Source organism: Anas platyrhynchos, chromosome 1, assembly GCF_047663525.1.
Source record: "Anas platyrhynchos isolate ZD024472 breed Pekin duck chromosome 1, IASCAAS_PekinDuck_T2T, whole genome shotgun sequence".
Taxonomy (NCBI): domain Eukaryota; kingdom Metazoa; phylum Chordata; class Aves; order Anseriformes; family Anatidae; genus Anas; species Anas platyrhynchos.
The window spans coordinates 142,569,163-142,587,143 of NC_092587.1; the positions used below are offsets into that span (position 1 = coordinate 142,569,163).

Below are 17,981 nucleotides of genomic sequence, written 5' to 3' on the forward strand. Positions count from 1 at the left end.
AGTGAGGGTGGAATGGAAAACAGATGATTAAAAAAACTATCTTGCCAAACTGAGTTTGGCAAGAAAATACTATACGATCTACGAAATACTGTACGATCAGTAGCAAGCAGTCTTCGTAAGGTGTCTGATAGCTCAAGTTAGATTTTGCCTGCATTACAGGAAAAGAGAAAGTTTACAGCACATCTAGAACTACAGAAGTATAGATTTGTGTAGGAGTGTAGAAGAGTGCTTAAGGTATCACATACCTGGTATTTTAGCCTCAGGATGATCTAGTTACACAGGCACATTGGATTTTGTAAACAAAGGTCTTCACTGGATAGCTCTTCCAGGACAACAGATAAAAACAGAAGTCTAACTAAATATAATTCTGCTTTCTACTTTGTAAGAACGTATCTAATCTTCTAAAAAAATGAAAACAAAGGAACAGAATCTGATTTCATTCCTATAAAAATACAGATTAAAGTAAGAACCATGTCTCCCTAGAAGTACACCAAAAAGGAATATTTCCAGACAATCCAGTCATGAATTTTAACCAGTTTAGTAGTGCTGTGAAAGTTAATACCCACAAATTTACATCCACGTTCAAAACAACAAACAGTCCTAATATAAAGCATGTAACCAAGATGATTTACAGAAGTCTTCAGTCTGAAAAAATAAGTTCATCTTGGAACATCTTTAATTTGCATAAGCTGATATTCTAATGCATACCTACTTCTTTCAAGGAAAAATGGTGAGTTGATGTATATCTGTTCACGAGGTGATAATTCAATATAAGCACCTGATCACATTCTTGATTTCCTTTGCAATTTATTAAAAAAAAAAAAAAAACATGCAGATCCCTGAATTACAGACCTAAACGTTTGAGATCTCTTTGCATCATGTTATTCCTAATGTGTTAGGGAAGACAAATAAACTGCACCTCTTAAATGTAGGATCATACAGCAAACAGCACGAAAGCATTCTGCGTCTGGTCAGCTCTGGGATATCACAGCTTTCCCAAAATAAGCTCAAGATTACTGAATTTACAGCATGTTGTTGATTTAGGCAGATTGCAGCAACATTAGCCCTTACAAACATCCATTAGATGAGAGCATTATCTCTCATGATCTAACTTCATTTTTGCAATATTTAATCATTTTCTGTAATGCAGAGCTGAAAACTACTAAAAAATAAACAACAACACTGTCCAGGGTCACAAGATCTACAGTTAAGACCGATTTTACTTCTGCAGGAGTTGGGATGCAGCTTAGTTCCACTAACTTTTCTCATTAGTGCTGTAATAAGACATGCCTATTTGTGAATCTGTAACAGTCTCTAGAAGGGAGTTGTACAAACTCTGAGTAGCAGCACAGGAAAAAACAGCTTGCCTACACTAAATAAAAAAAAAAAAAATAATGCACAGCAACATGGGGCTCTTCAAACTCAGTGCAGCTAGTCACTGCAGGCCGGCTATCAGCCTTTGAAGTTTCACATGGCACCAACCAAGTTTTATTCACTCTGTCCTGCAGGACGCTACTTACCTTGTTATCTGTCTATACAGACATAAAGCTTTGTAGAGGCAGGATTAAAATACAAATAACCTGATTTGTGTGCGTTAAGAAGGCAGAAGAGCAGTAACATTTAGTACTAATACCATCTACCTTGGAATCACAACATTCCAGTATGAATGTGAAGAAAAATATTGTGGTTCTGTATAATACTAATGGTTACTTAAGCTTCCCTTCTCAAGTCCAACAAAAGTGAAGTATATAACCTCAGTCTCACCTAGCCCTCCAGGACCAGCCAACAGAAACTCTTGCCTGCCAATCCTCTTCACAATTGGCCGTTTCTCATCGCTGCAGTACGGAAATAGATCCTGGGAGACGCCAGTATTATAATTCAAAATGATGTACTGTGTAGTAAGCGCAAGACACAAGTAATAGCCATCTACAGCCACGGCACAGGGTTGCTCTGGGGTAAACACTTCCTTCACGATCTGGACTCTGTCTTCAAACACCATGAACATCTGAATGGTCCGTCGCTTGACCGAGATAATGCAGACTTCGACACAGAAAGGGTCCCCACTCACAGGGTTTTCATTTAAGGTGAACGTCACAGCTCCTTTGATTCTAGCACCAGTGGGGACAGGTTCCAAGTTCATCATGTTGACTAGTGTTATCGTGTTGTCACACAGCACAAGCAGCCTGGTGAGTGCAGATGCTGCTTTCAACTCATTCACTGGCTTCTTGAAGCCCAGGTATTTATGCAGTTGCTTGGTGGCAGCAAAAGTTATTTTTCCAGCTGTCGATAGCTTTTCATCCAGCAGGAAGTGATAGATAAAGCAGTCGTTGGTTCCAATGTAGAGGTTCTTTCCACAACACTCGATGCATTCGATGTTGATGTGATTTTTGTCTCCCATTAACACCTCCCGCTCCACAGCAGAAACGAGCTTGAAAGCTTTCACACTCATTGTGTCTTCCGGGTGATCTGAGTAAGGAAGAAAAGAGTTACCAAACCACCACCGTCGAATATTAGAGGCAGCCATTTAACATTTACCAGCACAAAAAAAAGTTACTTTTTCTTTTTATGGGCTACATTCTCGTTTCCAACCAGATTACACAAACCAGAACGAGCATGTTAATAACCACAGAACTGACTCAAACTGACTTCTCACTTCAAGTCTGTTCTGAAGTAGATTCACAGTAGCACCCAGATAATTTGAATGCAATGCTTCTTCCACAAGAAACAAGCCCATTGCTGGCTCTCTGATACTTTGGCACTGCATGCAGTTCTTCCTAGTACTACTTTGTGGCTTTCAAACATCTTCTCTACATGAAAAAAAAAAAAAAAACAACTTTGGCTCTTAGACTTCTAGAGTAGCTACAAGGCTGAGTGCTACACGTTAATGTCTCATGTTGCTTTACATTTTATTTGACAAAATTTAGTCCTATTAGTAACTCTTCTAGTGAGGTACCACAGGCATAACACATCTAACACATTTCCATTCCTGACTTTCCAACAATAAGAAGTGAAATTAACTTTCAAGCCCCTGAAAAATAATTCATGAAAATCACTGTGATTTTTTTTTGGTAATACCATCAAGCATTCGTTTTAGAGATGCGTGAGTAGCACTGAATACCAGACTATGGACTTAGCAAGTATTAGCCATGGTCACACATGTGGTTTGGAAGTATGACCCATACAGTGCTTATTAAGCTCAAGAAGCACTGAAATTAGAGGAGTTTTTGTTCACTACTATCACAACCATTGCCAAAGATTGTTTTTAAGTGCTAAGCAGCACTTACAATATTCACATTCTGCAAACTAGACCTTCCTTTTTACAACCAAGCACTGCCAAGGGGCAGATCCAATTCATGAAGCAATTATCAGTGTTTTGAAACCAGTCGATGTAATTTTGCTGTGCTGCAGACTAGTCTTGCTGTTACATGGAACCAGCAGACACCTGTGCTGAGCCCTCGGAAGAACAGATGAAGAACTGCTGACCTAAATTAGTCACCCTTCACTATGCCAGGACTGCTCTGTAACAACCACTTCTCCATTCAAGACACTCGGTGTTGGCTTTGAGAAACAACACGCACAATTATTCCTACTCCACGCATACTGTGGATACAAAACGTCAAATCACAGACTCACAGAATTGTTTAGGTTGGAAGAGACCTCCGAGATCCCAGAGTCCAACCTCTGACCTAACGCTAACAGTCCCCACTAAACCATATCCCTAAACTCTACATCTAAACGTCTTTTAAAGACCTCCAGGGATGGTGACTCCACCACTTCCCTGGGCAGCCTAGTGAAACTTTGGTGCACTGAAGCGTGACTTTAATCATCCTGAAATTAAATACAAGTAGTAAAGATGAATTCTGTTTCAAATTGCTATATGTAAAAATGAAGAGTTGCTTTTACAAGGCAACATTGAAAACCATAATAAATAACATTTCCAAAGATTAATAAGGTAAACGACAACTCATGAGTTACCAGTAACTGAAATTAGCCCAAAGCAAGAACATATCCAGAAATAAATCACGGTATGATGTGGTCTTTCAAGCCAAGCATTTCCTGTATTTCCCCAGCAGTTAACAGGTTTAGGATGTGCCTCCCCTGCCCGTTTCAAGCCTCAGCCTCACCCGGGCTTTAAATTCCTCTGCCGCCCGGCACCCAGCAACCCCCCCCGGCCACCACCCGGCGAGAGAAACCCCTCCAGGCCCCGCGGGGCCTTATCCCCCCCCTTCGCCCCTCACCCACCTGCGAGCGCCGAGCGGCGCCGCTCCGGGATCCGCGGCCGGGCCGGGCCGGGCCTCGCTGGGGCTCCGCCGGCCGCGGGGAGGGGAGGGGCGGGCGCCGGGCTTCCGGTACCGCGCCCCGCCCCGCCCGCTGCCTTCCCGTCACGTGACGGGGCGGGCAGGCGGCCGTTGGAGCCGTTGGAGCCGTTGGGGTGGGCGTGGGGGTCCCAGCCCTGAGGTGCCCGAGGCCAGGCTGGGGGAGGTGTCCCTGCACATGGCGGGGGGAGCTGGGTGGGCTTTGAGGTCCCTTCCAACCCAAATCACTGTGACTCTGTGGATGTAAATAAACGTTACGTTGCTTGTACAATTAAGTTATTGTTAATATTCCAAAATTGAATTCATAAGTAATACAACTATCTTAAGAGCTGGATGTATTCGGTTGAATATGAGCCAGCAGAGTGCTCAGGTGGCCAAGAAGGCCAACGGCATCCTGGCTTGTATCAGAAACAGCGTGACCAGCAGGGCTAGGGAGGTGATCGTCCCCCTGTACTCGGCTCTGGTGAGGCCGCACCTCGAGTACTGTGTTCAGTTTTGGGCCCCTCGCTACAAGAAGGACATGGAGGTGCTTGAGCGGGTCCAGAGAAGGGCGACGAAGCTGGTGAGGGGCCTGGAGAGCAAGTCCTACGAGGAGCGGCTGAGGGAGCTGGGCTTGTTCAGCCTGGAGAAAAGGAGGCTCAGGGTTGACCTTACTGCTCTGTATAAGTACATTAAAGGAGGCTGTAGTGAGGTGGGGGTTGGCCTGTTCTCCCATGTGCCTGGTGACAGGACGAGGGGGAATGGGCTTAAGTTGTGCCAGGGGTGTTTTAGGCTGGATATTAGGAAGAACTTCTTTACTGAGAGGGTTGTGAGGCATTGGGATGGGCTGCCCAGGGAAGTGGTGGAGTCACCATCCCTGGAGGTCTTTAAAAGCCGTTTAGATGTAGAGCTTAGGGATATGGTTTAGTGGGGACTGTTAGTGTTAGGTTAGAGGTTGGACTCGATGATCTTGAGGTCCCTTCCCTTCCCTTCCCTTCCCTTCCCTTCCCTTCCCTTCCCTTCCCTTCCCTTCCCTTCCCTTCCCTTCCCTTCCCTTCCCTTCCGCCCTTCTCTGACGCCACTTCCGCCCTCAGCCCCGCCCGGCGGCCCCTCAGCGGCCGGAAGCGGTGCCGGCGGCACAAGATGGCGGCGCAGCGGCGGGGCTGGGCGGGCGCTGTGGCGGCGGAGCGGCCGCTGGGGCGCTCGGCCTCGGAGCTGCTGCTGCACCCGGAGCTGCTCTCGGAGGAGTTCCTGCTGCTCACCCTCGAGCAGGTGGGGCGGCCCCGCAGGGGGGCGCGGCCCTGCCCGGGGCCGGGGGGGGGAGGTCGGCCTCGGGCCCCAGTGGTTGCCATGTGGGAGGTTTTGCCCCAGCCCCTCTCTGGGCTCGCCGGTCGGGCGCACCAGAAGCACTCAGGGAAGAAATAATTAAAAAATAATGTAAAAAAAAAGGAATGTTGTGCTCTGTAGGTTGGATACTTGCTTAAAAGAGGTGTGCAGCCTGAGAGTTGCCCCCCTTGTTCTCATAGGGGCTGCGTCTGAGCCCTGCTCCTGTGGTTGCTAAAGAATAATTTATCAAACTGTGTGTGTGTCTGTGAGGCAGCATTTACGTACAACAGTAGTTACCTGTGGACAGTCGATCTCCTCTGTTAAGGCTGGTGCATGCATACTCAGTGAGCTAAAGGGAACACGTCCTTCACGGTCAGCAGAGATAATGTTTAACTGCATGCTATTGAAAAATCTGAGTTTGAAAGTGACTTATAGCCCACTTTGTAGCTTCAGTTGATGTACTGAAGTACTGATGTACTTGCTACTGCCTTATCTGCAACATTAGGGGAATGAAACAATCTTCTAAGGCTTTTACGTGAGATTGCTCAACTTTGTATGCTCTTGTTCACATAGTTTATGTGCACAACAGTACAAATTTTGAGCCCCTATCAGAAGTTATAAAGCATTTCTGCTGCTCATTGGAGCAGCAGAAACTTGCCCTGTTTTCAGTGGCCTGTGTTTGCGTGACATTACTGTTTCTTTCTCTTAATAAATTTGGTAGAAGGTAGCAAAATTTGTTTTCACATCCTTGTGTATGTTCAGAAAGAAAATCTGTGTGCTTTTATAACTGACAGTGACAAGAAGTCTCTCTGAGCAACTCACATGTTGGGAACTGGTGCAGAAGCAGAGTTCCGCATCTGGGAATTTGAACTGCTTTATGTTCTAGTTGCCTGGTTTTTGGAGGTACAAAAGAGAGCTCTGGCTTTGTAGTTGGATGTAGGGAAACATGTTTAAGAGTGCATGAAAACCTTGGTTAACTTCATTTTCTTGTGTAACTCTTTTTATTGGGAAAACTTGCAGGCCTTGCATAGCAGTGGACTGTGGAGGTTATCTGTGCAAGCAAAGGTGCCGGTCACAGCTAGGTTCAGCTGTCTGACAGTGATGAAAACAGCCCATTGCACACCAAAACTTCAACCAGTGGTACTTCCACAAGTGGTACTGCTCAAATCTGCTTTACAAAGAGTGGCAGCGGCAGGAAGCAAAGAGAGGCCGTGCAGGAGTAGCCAGATGAGGAGATGTGAGGAGAATGGGGAAACAGGACTCATGAAAAATTAGATTTTGGGGACGTGGCTGGTGATGGGCTCTGGAAAGCAGATGTGCCTCTGAGTGGGCTCCAGCCTGTGGAGGGCTCTTGCTGGAGCAGGAAAAAACCTCATGGAGACTGGTCTGTGGAGAAACCCATTCTGGAGCAGAAGAAAATGAATTAGAATCAAGGAACAGAGGAAGAAAATGCATACGAAGTAAGAAACGGCAGAAAGAAACCATTAAACAAACACACAGGGAAACACCTCTCCTCCCTTCCTGGTCTCAACTTCTCTTCTTTCTGATGTGGATTGCTGTCAGTCCTTCTCAGTTCCTTGCCTGAGGAGGGAGAGGATCTCTTCACAAAGCTCCTCATGTGCTTTCTCCTCTGCGTCCTTTTTTGTGTCTCCTGTCCCTAGTGGCTGCTGCCCTTCATTAAAGGTCTATTTGAGCAGAAGCACCGTGTCCTTCTCTGCTTGGTTGAAGCTTTGGTGTGCAGTGGGTTGTTTTCAGAGTTGTTTTCAGAGTTATCAGCTGTCACTGGCACAGGGCATTTCCTTGCCTCCCATGGAGGTCACCCCTACAGCCAGCCCCCTCAGCACTGACACCCTGGCATTTATGCCAAATTCACTACTTCAGAATGGCTTTTGAAAATGAAATTTGGCCACTGTTTTTGCTCTGAATTTGTCACAATAATCACTTTTTTTTTTTGTTCTGTTCCCCACAGAAGAACATTCTCGTCAAAAATGATGTGAAGATGGACAAAGATGGCCTCACTGATCTCTACATTCAACATGCTATTCCGTTGCCTCAGCGTGACCTACCCAAAAGTCGATGGGGGAAAATGATGGAAAAGAAAAGACAGCAAAATGAACTGAAAAGTGAAAATAAGAGGTAACTTGGCTTTCAATGGGATAGATCTGGAGAACTTAGGAAAATGCAGTTAGTTTGGTCTTCATCTGGCTGACATCTAAAACTTGTACAAGTTTTGAACATTGTTACAGTTTAGCAGGAATGCTGTCACAGCCTGTGTCAGAAGTGTTGGATCCTCCTACGCCAATAATAGGGAAAAAGGGTTATCTTTTTTGTCATCTAAATGTTATTAATAGCATCTAGCTTATAGTACTTGCTTTTTATTGCTATGTTTCAAAATAGTTTATCAAGAAAAAAAATCATGATTGTTTTCACCTTATAATTGTTAAATAATAATAATCGTGTTTACAGTGTTAAGACAAATACCAGCAGCATATTTAACTGTGATTGCTCACTGAACGGGTTTGGTCTGCTGAGTCAGGAATGTGTGCTGCAGCAGTTTTGTGTGTCCAGTTAAAAACTAACGCCTCCTTTCTGAAAGTGTTCTGCCTTGTGTTCAAAACCTTTATGTTTGGATTTGATCAGAAAGCAAAATCTTCCTAAGAAGTTTATTAACAGAATGTTTTCTTCCCCAAACCTTCTCCCTGCCCAAGACTTTAACTTTGACGTGCATGGGTGGCAAGTCTGATTTAGCTCCATCAGTAAACGCTAAAGGAAAGGTGGACAGAAATTCTCATTGTGCTTTTTGCACTATTACAACTTGTTTCATATTTTCATAATTTCGTAAGTCTTACAGAGGTTTCTAACAAGGAAGAACTAAACAAATTCTGGCATGTGATTTTTTTTTTAAAGCAGTGTCTAGGGTACTGATTTGTCTTATTATGTCTTTTTTTCCCCACGTGCTTAAAAGGCCTGTTTGTAGAGTGGTCCGTTTGTGACTTGAAGATAAAAGCATGAGGTTAGTGTTCAAATAATAAGACACTGTTAGTGTGCTGAAATAGGTGCAAAAGAATTTTTTATCAGAGAACTAAAGATAGCGGGGAGGATGTTTTTGAGAGAAGGCAGCTGTGTTAATTTTTAGATGGGAGAATGGCTTCATCCTTATGTCATACGTAGAGTAAGTTTAGGAGCTGTTAATTTGATGCAATAAAACTCAGTAAGGGTCAAACCTATTTTTACTAGGGAAATGGTCAGTAAAAGTAGATATTTTTAATCCACCAGTCTGCTTTTCTTTTCCACTTGCCGCTCCCAGAGAACCAGGAGCAGGTAATCAAATTTCAGCATGTTCAGTAAGTAAAAGTTGCACAGAGAAAACTTCAGTTACAGTATGGTCATGGGAAGAATCGTGGAAGTTTGGTGATCTTTGTGGATGTTAAAACAGTATGGTTTTCCTCGTAGCTGTGTTTGTCAGCTTAAGGAGAATTGGTGTCATGCCATTGTGAAGACACGGAAGTAGACCTTGGCATTTGTGTTTTTCAAAACAAGAAAATCCGAGGCCATTATGGGGCTGTAAGTTATGTGCAAGTCAGAGATAAACTGAACTAAAAGTACAATTACTTACTCAAAGTCAGATAAGCTGATTCATCATTTGAATAACAGGAGCTGTCTGCTGCATTCCACCGTGGGAAGGCTCTGCTTTCCAGAGCATGCTCGGGTTACTGCAGGGCTTGGAGACGCTCAGCAGAGCTCGGTGTGTAGTTGCATACCTCTAATAGCTGCAGATAGGAGGTAAAAACACATTAATAACTTCAATTGAAATTTAAAACTCAGTGTTGAGGACTGTGTTCAGTTTTACTGCTGGTGATTGCTGGCATGTCCTAAAAGACTTGCTGAGTTGCAGTATCATGTTATACCTCAATAATATAATGTAATATCTGAGGTGAGTGTTGAAACATCTTATTTCTGAATTTTGAGTGTGCAGGCAATCACTCTGAATAAGAACAAATGCACTGTATCCAACCTCAAACGTTTCAGAAAGTATTTGTGTTTAGGGACAGCTATTTTGCAGAAACATCTGTAAGAGCATCTTGACTGCTGGAAGGAGGAGGACTGTTTGCATCTCAAAATGTATGTGTAATTTCTGAAGTGCTATGGAGTCTGAAGAATCTCAGCCACAAACTCATTCTCTGGGAGCTCTGTGGCTGTGCATGCTCTGGGCTGTGGCCTTGGTAGAGCTGATAATTTTTTCATTGTCACTTGACAGGCCACTTCAGCATCCTCTGAGGACTGCCAATGCACTGAAAATACTGAGTTCAGCATATAGTGTGGCACTCGTGACCAGTTTCTAAAACATTAGCAGACAAGATGATCACCTGCCTGTTTTTTTTTTTTTTTAGCAGAGTGGATACTTAGAGTAATCAGGAGCCAGGACCTAAAACCTACACTTCTTGCTGGTTTTAGGGTGTTACATTAAGTACCAGGCTGGGCTAGACAAGGAAAATTTTTTGTTCAATTGTCCTCATGGTCAGGAGCTGTTCCAGAGCTGACTGCATGAGTGATCTGAATAATCATTTGAAAAAGCAGAAACCCTGCTTGCTTGTGTAGAGAAGTTCTTGCTTCCTCTAGCAAATCTTGAGTTCTTTACCATGCACTACACAATAAACATCAGGATTAGAGCATGCCCATCATTCAGCTTGGCTTATAGTGTGGTTTGAGCACTTCCCCAGAATTTAGGAGATGTGCATTAAAATTTAGGTTTCACGGAGTGTCTTGTGGAAAGGAACACCATCTCAAACTGTTTATTTTCAGCTGTTATGGCTTCAGTATCCTCCCTCGGAAGAGTGCTGTTTAACGTAAGTCCTACTCTGAAGCTTTTAAGCATTCTCTACTTAATGTAAATAAAACGAATGTCACACCTCAGGTTCTGTGTTTGTCTGCGAGCCACCTATCTAAAAATTAGATGTGACAATGCTTGATGGTACGGTGTCCAGTTTTCTTTTGGAACTTGCCCAAAGTGCTTCTCTGGGAGTGTTATCTCTATTGTAGCATGTGGTCACCTGTACAAGTGCTACAACTCTAAAATTCAGTAGCATAGATAACAATCCAGGTAGAATCATAGTTCTTGAATTACTAGTCTTAAAGCTTAACTTAAAAAAAGAAAAAATCTCCTGAGGGGGAAAAATATACTTTAAATTAAGGAAGGTGACTGAAAAAAGGTATAAAATCCCCTCTTTCACATAGTTTATAAACTAGTTTTCCAAAAAGGCTGCTGGGGAATGTTTTTTTTTGTTGTTGTTGTAGTGTTAAGTCTTAGACAAAGCCAAAGTGAGCAAAGAGTATCATGCTTTATTTTTGAGGCATGTATCAGCTTTTTAGGCTTTTCAAGTGAAGTTGTACTCCTTAATATAACAGATATGTTAAATACTGCTATTGTTTCAGTGAAACCTTATCTACTGTCTGTCTGAACGCTCCTTGGAAGTTAGTCATGTTTTGTAGAAGCTCTTCTATAGACCACAGTTATGTAGATACAACCCAAAGAGCTGTCTGATCCCTTAATTTCATTTGGTACATTTGTTAAGGTCTTTGTGTCTATCAGTTCTGGGAAGCTGATGAATAAAAAAAGAGGAGGCTTGTGTGATGTGTATTGTTGTGAACAGATAGTAAGGTAGAAGCAAATCTGAAGAAAAGCTGAACTTTCTTTTGCTCTGTGAGGCCCTAAACTGTTACTCCTTTCATTCCAGAAATCTCTGGTCTTGACAGAAATTGTACACGAGATGTATCATTTCTTATTTTAACATGTGAAGTTTTCAGCAGCTACTAATCTAATGTTTCAGATCAAACAACTGAAACCTCTATTTGTGGCTTCTTCTAAAGTCTGTACATATATCTAACATCAATATTGTCAAATTAATGAATGTATTTCTCTGTTGAAAACCCTGTAGTTCAACTTCTATTCCCCTGTTTTATGCAAGATGGCTAAACAGTAAGTGCGTACTGAAAACTGAAGTTTTTAAACAGGAATATTATGACTTAATGGTGAATTGTTTTTTTATTTGTTAAATCTGAATAGTTCATCTTTGCCATTCTTAAGCAACACATTTTAAAACTCTAAATTTATGTAGAGTAAGGTATGATAACTGTTCTATTTTTTTTTTGCCAGTCAGGATGTCTTCTGATACTGGTCTTTTAATAGTAGGTTGATAGTATTCTTTTTTTCATAAATCAGTTGTTACTAAATTGGCCGTCTCTGACTAGACACGAAGGCACAAACTATTCAAAAGACATTAAATCCGCTTAGGGTTCCTGCTCCACAGGTTATTTCAGAAACAAGTATGCATTCTTTTTTGCTTAACGTTTTCATTCCTCATCTCACAGTTCCTTAGGCTGTTTTAACACTACGATTTTGAATAAGTATTGAATTGAGGAGATTTATAAGCATCAGAATATTAGATCCTGTTCTTGTAAGGTGGTTCACGCTTTCTCAAATACTTTTTAAATACTTAATGACTATTAAAGTCTTTTGCTTTTCAGGAAGAGCTACAGTGGTATAAGTTAAGTGTGAAATCTTAGGATGTACAACTGTGCCTGTCTAGAAGGTGCCTCACTCAACCCCTCTTTGTTGATCCCCTGCATGCCCCATACTCTTCCACACACCCCCACGCCCCTTTGTATTTTGGAATTTTTCCTATTGTTTAAATTTGGGGCAGCTAAGAGTTTAAGGACAGTATTCTGGAATGTATTTTTACCTTACGCAAGATTAAAGTCATTTTTACTGCTTATGTCTTGGATATGCTATTTTTGAGCAATTTGGCTTGTGTTTGTGATCATTTTACAATTTGTATTTTCAGTGTTACAGCGGTGGAAGGATTGAGGAAACGGCCATTAATTGTATTTGATGGTAGTTCAACGAGCACAAGCATAAAAGTGAAGAAAACAGAGAATGGAGCTACCGATCGCCTAAAACCTCCCCCAGCTGGAAGCACCACCAATACCGTTAGGAGATTATCAGCTTCTTCAAATGCCTCATCATACATTTCAGCCTCCAGTTTACCAGAGGACGCTAAGCTGGAAGTGAGGAATAGTGAGGCTAAGCAGAACAATATTTCAAAGACTAATAGCAGTGTATTGGCTAATCTGAAGGCGTACCCTTTGACTCCAGTAGCAGGAGCTACTGTTGTGAAGTTAAAGAGATCTGTTCCAAAAGAAGACTCTGATTTGCCGGTACGTACGTTCACATACCTTTATTTTTATTGAAAGTTGAAGGAACCAAAGGTAGAACCTGGTAAGAATTCCCAGGATTATTTTATGTTGGAGTAACAGTACAGTATTTAGAAAGGAGTAGCTGGTTTGGGAGAGACCAGCAGGAAAAAAATGAAGTATTTTTTACTTGTTTGTGGGAAGCTTCTGTGTTAGAGGCAGCTCTGCAGAAAACATGCATGTCATTGTAAAATGAGCAAGTAGGTAATATGTAAGGTGGTGCTGGTAGCAGGGTCAACTAAATCAAACAAAAATAACCCTACTTGTAGGTCTGAGAGAGAGGACAGGCTTTAGAGAACAAGAGCAGCCTGGTCTGTTTTGTAGTAGGGAAGAAAAAAGTGGAATGATAACATTTGTAACAATCACACTTGAATGATTAAGACAAGCTTTCATTTGTCAAAGTGAAGGAGGAGATGTTGAAGGAACTGAAGTGAGATGCTGCAAGCTGTAGCATGTGTCCTTAAAGGAAGAAGGCCATCTGTTTGAAATCTCACATAGGAATTGGCAAGCTAGAGGTAGGAATTAGATGAGAAAATCTGGAGAGCTGCCTAGATTGTGGGTCTGAATGAGAGCAACAACAAACCGAGCTAGTTGTAGCGAGAGGACAAAGGTCAAGTGCTCATTTTGAGCCGTGGTGATCTTGCTCAGGTACCTGGGTTTCTATAAGATGATGAGAAGGATGTGCTGAGATCTTGAACAGGAGGGTGCTGTTCTCAAGTAGAAAATTGATTGCTGATTTGTTAATCATAACACTAAATAGTGACCTCTTTTCTGTAAGTTAGATTCAGCTGCAAACGAATCTAGGTAGAGAAGAGATCCATGTTATGGATGAGGCAGAAGGAGGCTGGTAAGCCGAAGAGATGAGAGAAGAACTAAAGCAGGATATGTGACTTCAGAAGGGTGGACCTTTGAAAGTGGAAGTAATGGTGCTGAACACAGCCACAAGTTGAGGAGAAAGATGCAGCAGTATTTGAATTTTGGTGAAGGTGTTATTAGGCTAAGTTCTTGATGGAGAGCAAGGAGCAGAGCCCAGTAATGGGGCAGCTTCAAGGTAGGGATAAGTCTTACATTTGCACTGTATTCATTCATAATACAAATGTAGTAAACAAATGCAAGGGCTCTTTTACGTTTCCACTGGAAGACAGGAATACTTGGAACAAGTCTAGGCTTCAAAGGAGGATATAGAGGTATATGATCTTGACTGAACTGCAGGGGGAGCTTTAGAAATGCAGCATGCCGTTACACTGTTCCATTGACTGAAATTTTCTCTGGACACCACACCTTATTTCTGTTTCCTCAGTATTGCCTCATGTCATTTTTTTATTAATCCTTTTTTCTTCCTTTCACTTTTTTAATTCCTTTGCTGTTTTTCTTTCTTTCCCTTTCACTTCTCTCTCTTTTTTTTTTTCTTAATTCTTATATGAAGGAATGCAGGTAACATCCTTACTGCATAGTTTTGTAGGTTCTATCAAAGTTCTGTTAAACACAAGCACCTAAATGTACCACAAATGTTCTGAAAGACAGTTTTAACCACTTTTACAAGCAACATAGCTGTGGCACTGAATCATTTTTTTTGCTGGAGAGGTGTTTCCTACTACCAATACCATTAACTTATTTTAGTATTTAGAACTTCTTAATTGGTTAGATCTGAACCCACAGAGCTTTTGAAACTTGCTTGGCATACACCTCACAGCTTTTTTTATATTTTAATTGAATATTTCACAGACATAGTATCATTTAAGTGTTTGCCATTATATTACTGACACTTGGAAGCCAGGGCTTCTGATACTTGATTTTCTATCTTAGCCAGTTTGTTGTCCAGTTTAAGTACATGTAAGTTCATTCATATGCCTTGGTTAACGTGGGTCAAAAAAAAATTGAAATTAGGCAAGTGTGTCCAATGGATGTTACTTCACTGTCTGAAATTATAGAATTCTGTATTGAATAATAATATTGGCAGGAAGAAGCAGTACACTTGGCTGATGGCCGAATCATAGAACCATAGAATCATTAAGGTTGGAAGACACCTCCAAAATCACCTGGTTCAACCATCCCCCTACCGCCAATGTCACCCACTAACCCATGTCCCTAAGCACCACGTCCAACCTTTCCTCGACTCCAGGGATAGTGACTCCACCACTTCCCTGGGCAATCCTTTCCAATGCCTGTAGCCTATGAAGCCTGGTGTATTTTTAGTATAATGATAGTAATGACAGCTGCCTTTTCAAGAAAGTGGTTGGGTTTTGACTTCCAAGAGAAACTAAAGTTTTCATGCAGAATAGCACAGAATTATCCTTCTGATTAATTTGTTACAACCTCTTAGGGGCTAAGACACCCAGGACTGCTGTCAACTGCTACCTCTTTAGCTCCTAAGGAGAAGAGAGATCTCTAGGTCATGCCAAAACTAGTTTTTCAAAATGATCTGGAAAAGTCATGTAGCTGTGTTTACTCTCTGTGTGTGAACTATTAAAGCCCTAATTTCTCAGATATTTTTCTTATTTTAGATGATGAAAGGTATTTATTTCACCACTTAAATCTCCCATCGTTTTACTTCAGGCTTGCTTAATGTTTTCTGGCTTCTTGGAGTGGAGGAGCGGGGATTGAAAGAGGCTTCAGCAATTATTTTACATTTTTATATGGGTCATTATAAAGCAAGACCTACTTTTCCTTTTTTTTTTTTACTGACATTTCTTGTTTAACGACAGTGAATTGATTTTCTAATTCTGTTGATTATTTTCTTTACACAATCCTATTTTAGAAAGTATTTTAAGAAGACAATTTAAAGGAACTTTAAAAGGGTGTTCTAAAGCTCTAATGTGTGCCTGTTAACTTCTGTCTAACTCATTTAGGGATTAAGGAAAAGCAAAAGATGTATGTGAATTGCATGTAGTTAAATTAATGGGCTTTATTTCCTTCTTCTCTATCTCTGTGATATTCAACTTTCTCCACAAGATGGCAATAGAAAGCTGCATAGTAGCTGAGTACAGCAATAGTACTAGGTTTGAACATTTCAAGTTAATAATTAATATCAACTTGGTGCAATATATCTAAGAATGCTTGTATGTTTTCTTCTGTTGCAGAATGACCTAAAGCCTACGGAAGCAAAAAAGAAAATCCAGCATGTTACATGGCCATGAAGTAGCTAGCGGTGCTCCAAACATAAATGTTACTTCCATGTTTTCAAACAGATAAGTCATATTTGAACAGTTTAGGTACTCTTATTTTTAAACCTTACAGGGATTCAGATTGCTGTGAAGTTTTAACAAGTTTAAAGGTTCCCTGTTGTAAATCTGGAGTCATTATCACCAGTCACCTTAAGAGTGTCTACTATTGTACACAAAACAGTTTATTCCCTCTTTAAAAGGTGGTAATATTACATTACACCAAACCCTCTACTTTTAGTTTTCAAGATTATTATAGTTCATCTCCTGCGTGTCCTTACAAATCACATGCATAAATATTCTTGATTTGTTTTCAGTAAGATTCAGTTCTGTTCTGCTTCTGGATAAATAGTTAAAATAGTTATTGATATTCAGAGCGATCCCAGGAGCCTTCTTGGCTTCATGAAGATAACTAATTTAGATGAGAAAACTGACTATTCTGCTGATAAGCTATTCTGAGACACTTTTTTTTTTTCCTTTTTGTTGCACAGAACATGAGTGTAGAATTTACAGGGCAGGTTAAGTTGGTAATAAGAGATGAACTATTTAACAGCATTACTTCAAATTGAAGTTTCTCTTATTAACTTATGAGATAAGAAATGCACAGACGGAAGTATGTTATTAGGCTGTCTGATACGAATCTTTGAGAGGAAGTAGTGAATGGATTAGTGCCATGTTCTCTAATACTCACAGGCATATTTTATACACATGTAAGTGTAAAAATGTGCCGATATAGCAGATTTGCTTGTTTTCCTGGTTATAATCATGCTCATAAAATATGGGGAAAACCTGTGGAATTCAGGCCAGTGCTTTCTCAGCTTACAAACAGTTGGAGAGGGAAAGGGTCAGGAAGACTAAGTACCACCTTGAGAGCATTAGCGTATGTAGTTGCACTCTTAAAAAATACATATTTTGTTCTCTTCCCTTCTTATGATCATGTAAGGTGGATGTTGGTTTTCTGTGAAACTTGAGATTTTACCTGGATTATTGGTAGTGCCTTATAAGGCAGGCATCCAGTTAAGTTGATGGCAACTTTTTTTTATTAAATCTCAGTGGCTCAGGATGAAGCCTAATCCATTTTAAATATATGGATGGTAGAAAACAATAGTACTTCCAGACTTAGTAAAACATAAATAAAAAATCTACTTCTGAATCCACTTAGCTAACTCACTAAAATAAGCTGTCAGTAGTGATCTGAAGGCTTGTTTACATTTTTTTTAATTGGTTAGTACTGAAACCAAAAATTGTAGCTTAATTCATTACTGACAGTTGTCCATTCACTGTTGTGACATAAAAGGCACTTCTTGAATGCTGTAAAATGGTAAGAATGTGTGTTTTGAAATATTGTGTGCTGTTTCCCTTTTACTAAACACTTGTGCAGTTTTTGTACTTGAGTACAGCAAACTTTAACGTAATGTACATTTTGTATGTAAAGAGTTGTCTTTTAAGTAGCCTTATCCTATTTAAATAAATTCAATTAAAAGCAAACCAAGTAGTTCTGACTTGTTTTTACGATGTAATTAGACCGGTCCATTTTATGCGGTTACATTTCAGTGGAATTCAAGTGACTAGAACTTAAGAAATACTTACAGGGTAGAAGGCTCCATGGCTACTTTTGAGTTTTAACAGTGTTTTTTACCACGTGAAGTGTTGCTCCTTGCACTAGTGTAACTGGCAGAAGTTCTGTTTTCTGGGTGGCTTCTTGGCAGTGGTTTAGAGCCTAGGTTTTATTTTGTTGTAGTTCTAGTTGCTGGAAGAGTGTGTGTGTGTTGTACCGTTAAGGAGTGCTTTGCAGAGTTGTACTGGAATGACAGCCTGATGCTGCCGTTGCATGATAAGAGTCTTGTTTTAAGGCTCCTGCGCTTTCCAGCTTTTTTACATTTTACCTACCTTTCCCCAAAGCTGGGACCATTTTACTTTCTGCTGTAACCTTTTTTGCAGGGTGCAA

At 41.0% G+C, this 17,981-nt stretch overlaps 2 protein-coding genes across 5 annotated transcripts in view; one reads left to right on the forward strand and one right to left on the reverse strand.

Annotated features, from left to right (window-relative positions):
* TGFBRAP1 (transforming growth factor beta receptor associated protein 1) overlaps positions 1–4,385 on the reverse strand; it is a 35,022-nt gene extending 30,637 nt beyond the window's left edge. Inside the window, exons 1-2 of one of the 3 annotated variants that reach the window (XM_027445429.3) lie at positions 4,243–4,385; positions 1,765–2,466 (exon numbers count right to left, since the gene is read on the reverse strand). In XM_027445429.3, coding sequence (XP_027301230.2) covers positions 1,765–2,449 — 685 coding nt within the window. In that variant the 5' untranslated portion in view covers positions 2,450–2,466; positions 4,243–4,385. The other 2 variants (XM_027445437.3, XM_027445445.3) reach the window with 2 other exon arrangements.
* A 996-nt stretch (positions 4,386–5,381) lies between these two features.
* Positions 5,382–17,521, forward strand: C1H2orf49 (chromosome 1 C2orf49 homolog). 2 transcript variants are annotated; one of them, XM_072031376.1, is made up of 4 exons: positions 5,382–5,567; positions 7,591–7,757; positions 12,464–12,836; positions 13,655–15,932. In XM_072031376.1, the coding sequence occupies exons 1-4, from the start codon at positions 5,439–5,441 to the stop codon at positions 13,721–13,723; spliced, it is 738 nt and encodes a 245-aa protein (XP_071887477.1). In that variant the 5' UTR covers positions 5,382–5,438; the 3' UTR covers positions 13,724–15,932. The 2 variants fall into 2 exon arrangements, with proteins under 2 accessions (XP_071887477.1, XP_027301220.1); XM_027445419.3 differs by lacking the exon at positions 13,655–15,932 and adding an exon at positions 15,953–17,521 and having other exon boundaries at positions 5,383–5,567.
* The last annotated feature ends 460 nt before the right edge of the window (positions 17,522–17,981 follow it).

Coding starts and splice junctions, on each gene's coding strand:
- C1H2orf49 (XM_072031376.1), top strand. CDS start 5,439: ATGGCGGCGCAGCGGCGGGGCTGGGCGGGCGCTGTGGCGGCGGAGCGG. Junction 5,568..7,590: donor TGCTGCTCACCCTCGAGCAG/GTGGGGCGGCCC, acceptor TGTTCCCCACAG/AAGAACATTCTCGTCAAAAA. Junction 12,837..13,654: donor AAGAAGACTCTGATTTGCCG/GTACGTACGTTC, acceptor TCTGTAAGTTAG/ATTCAGCTGCAAACGAATCT.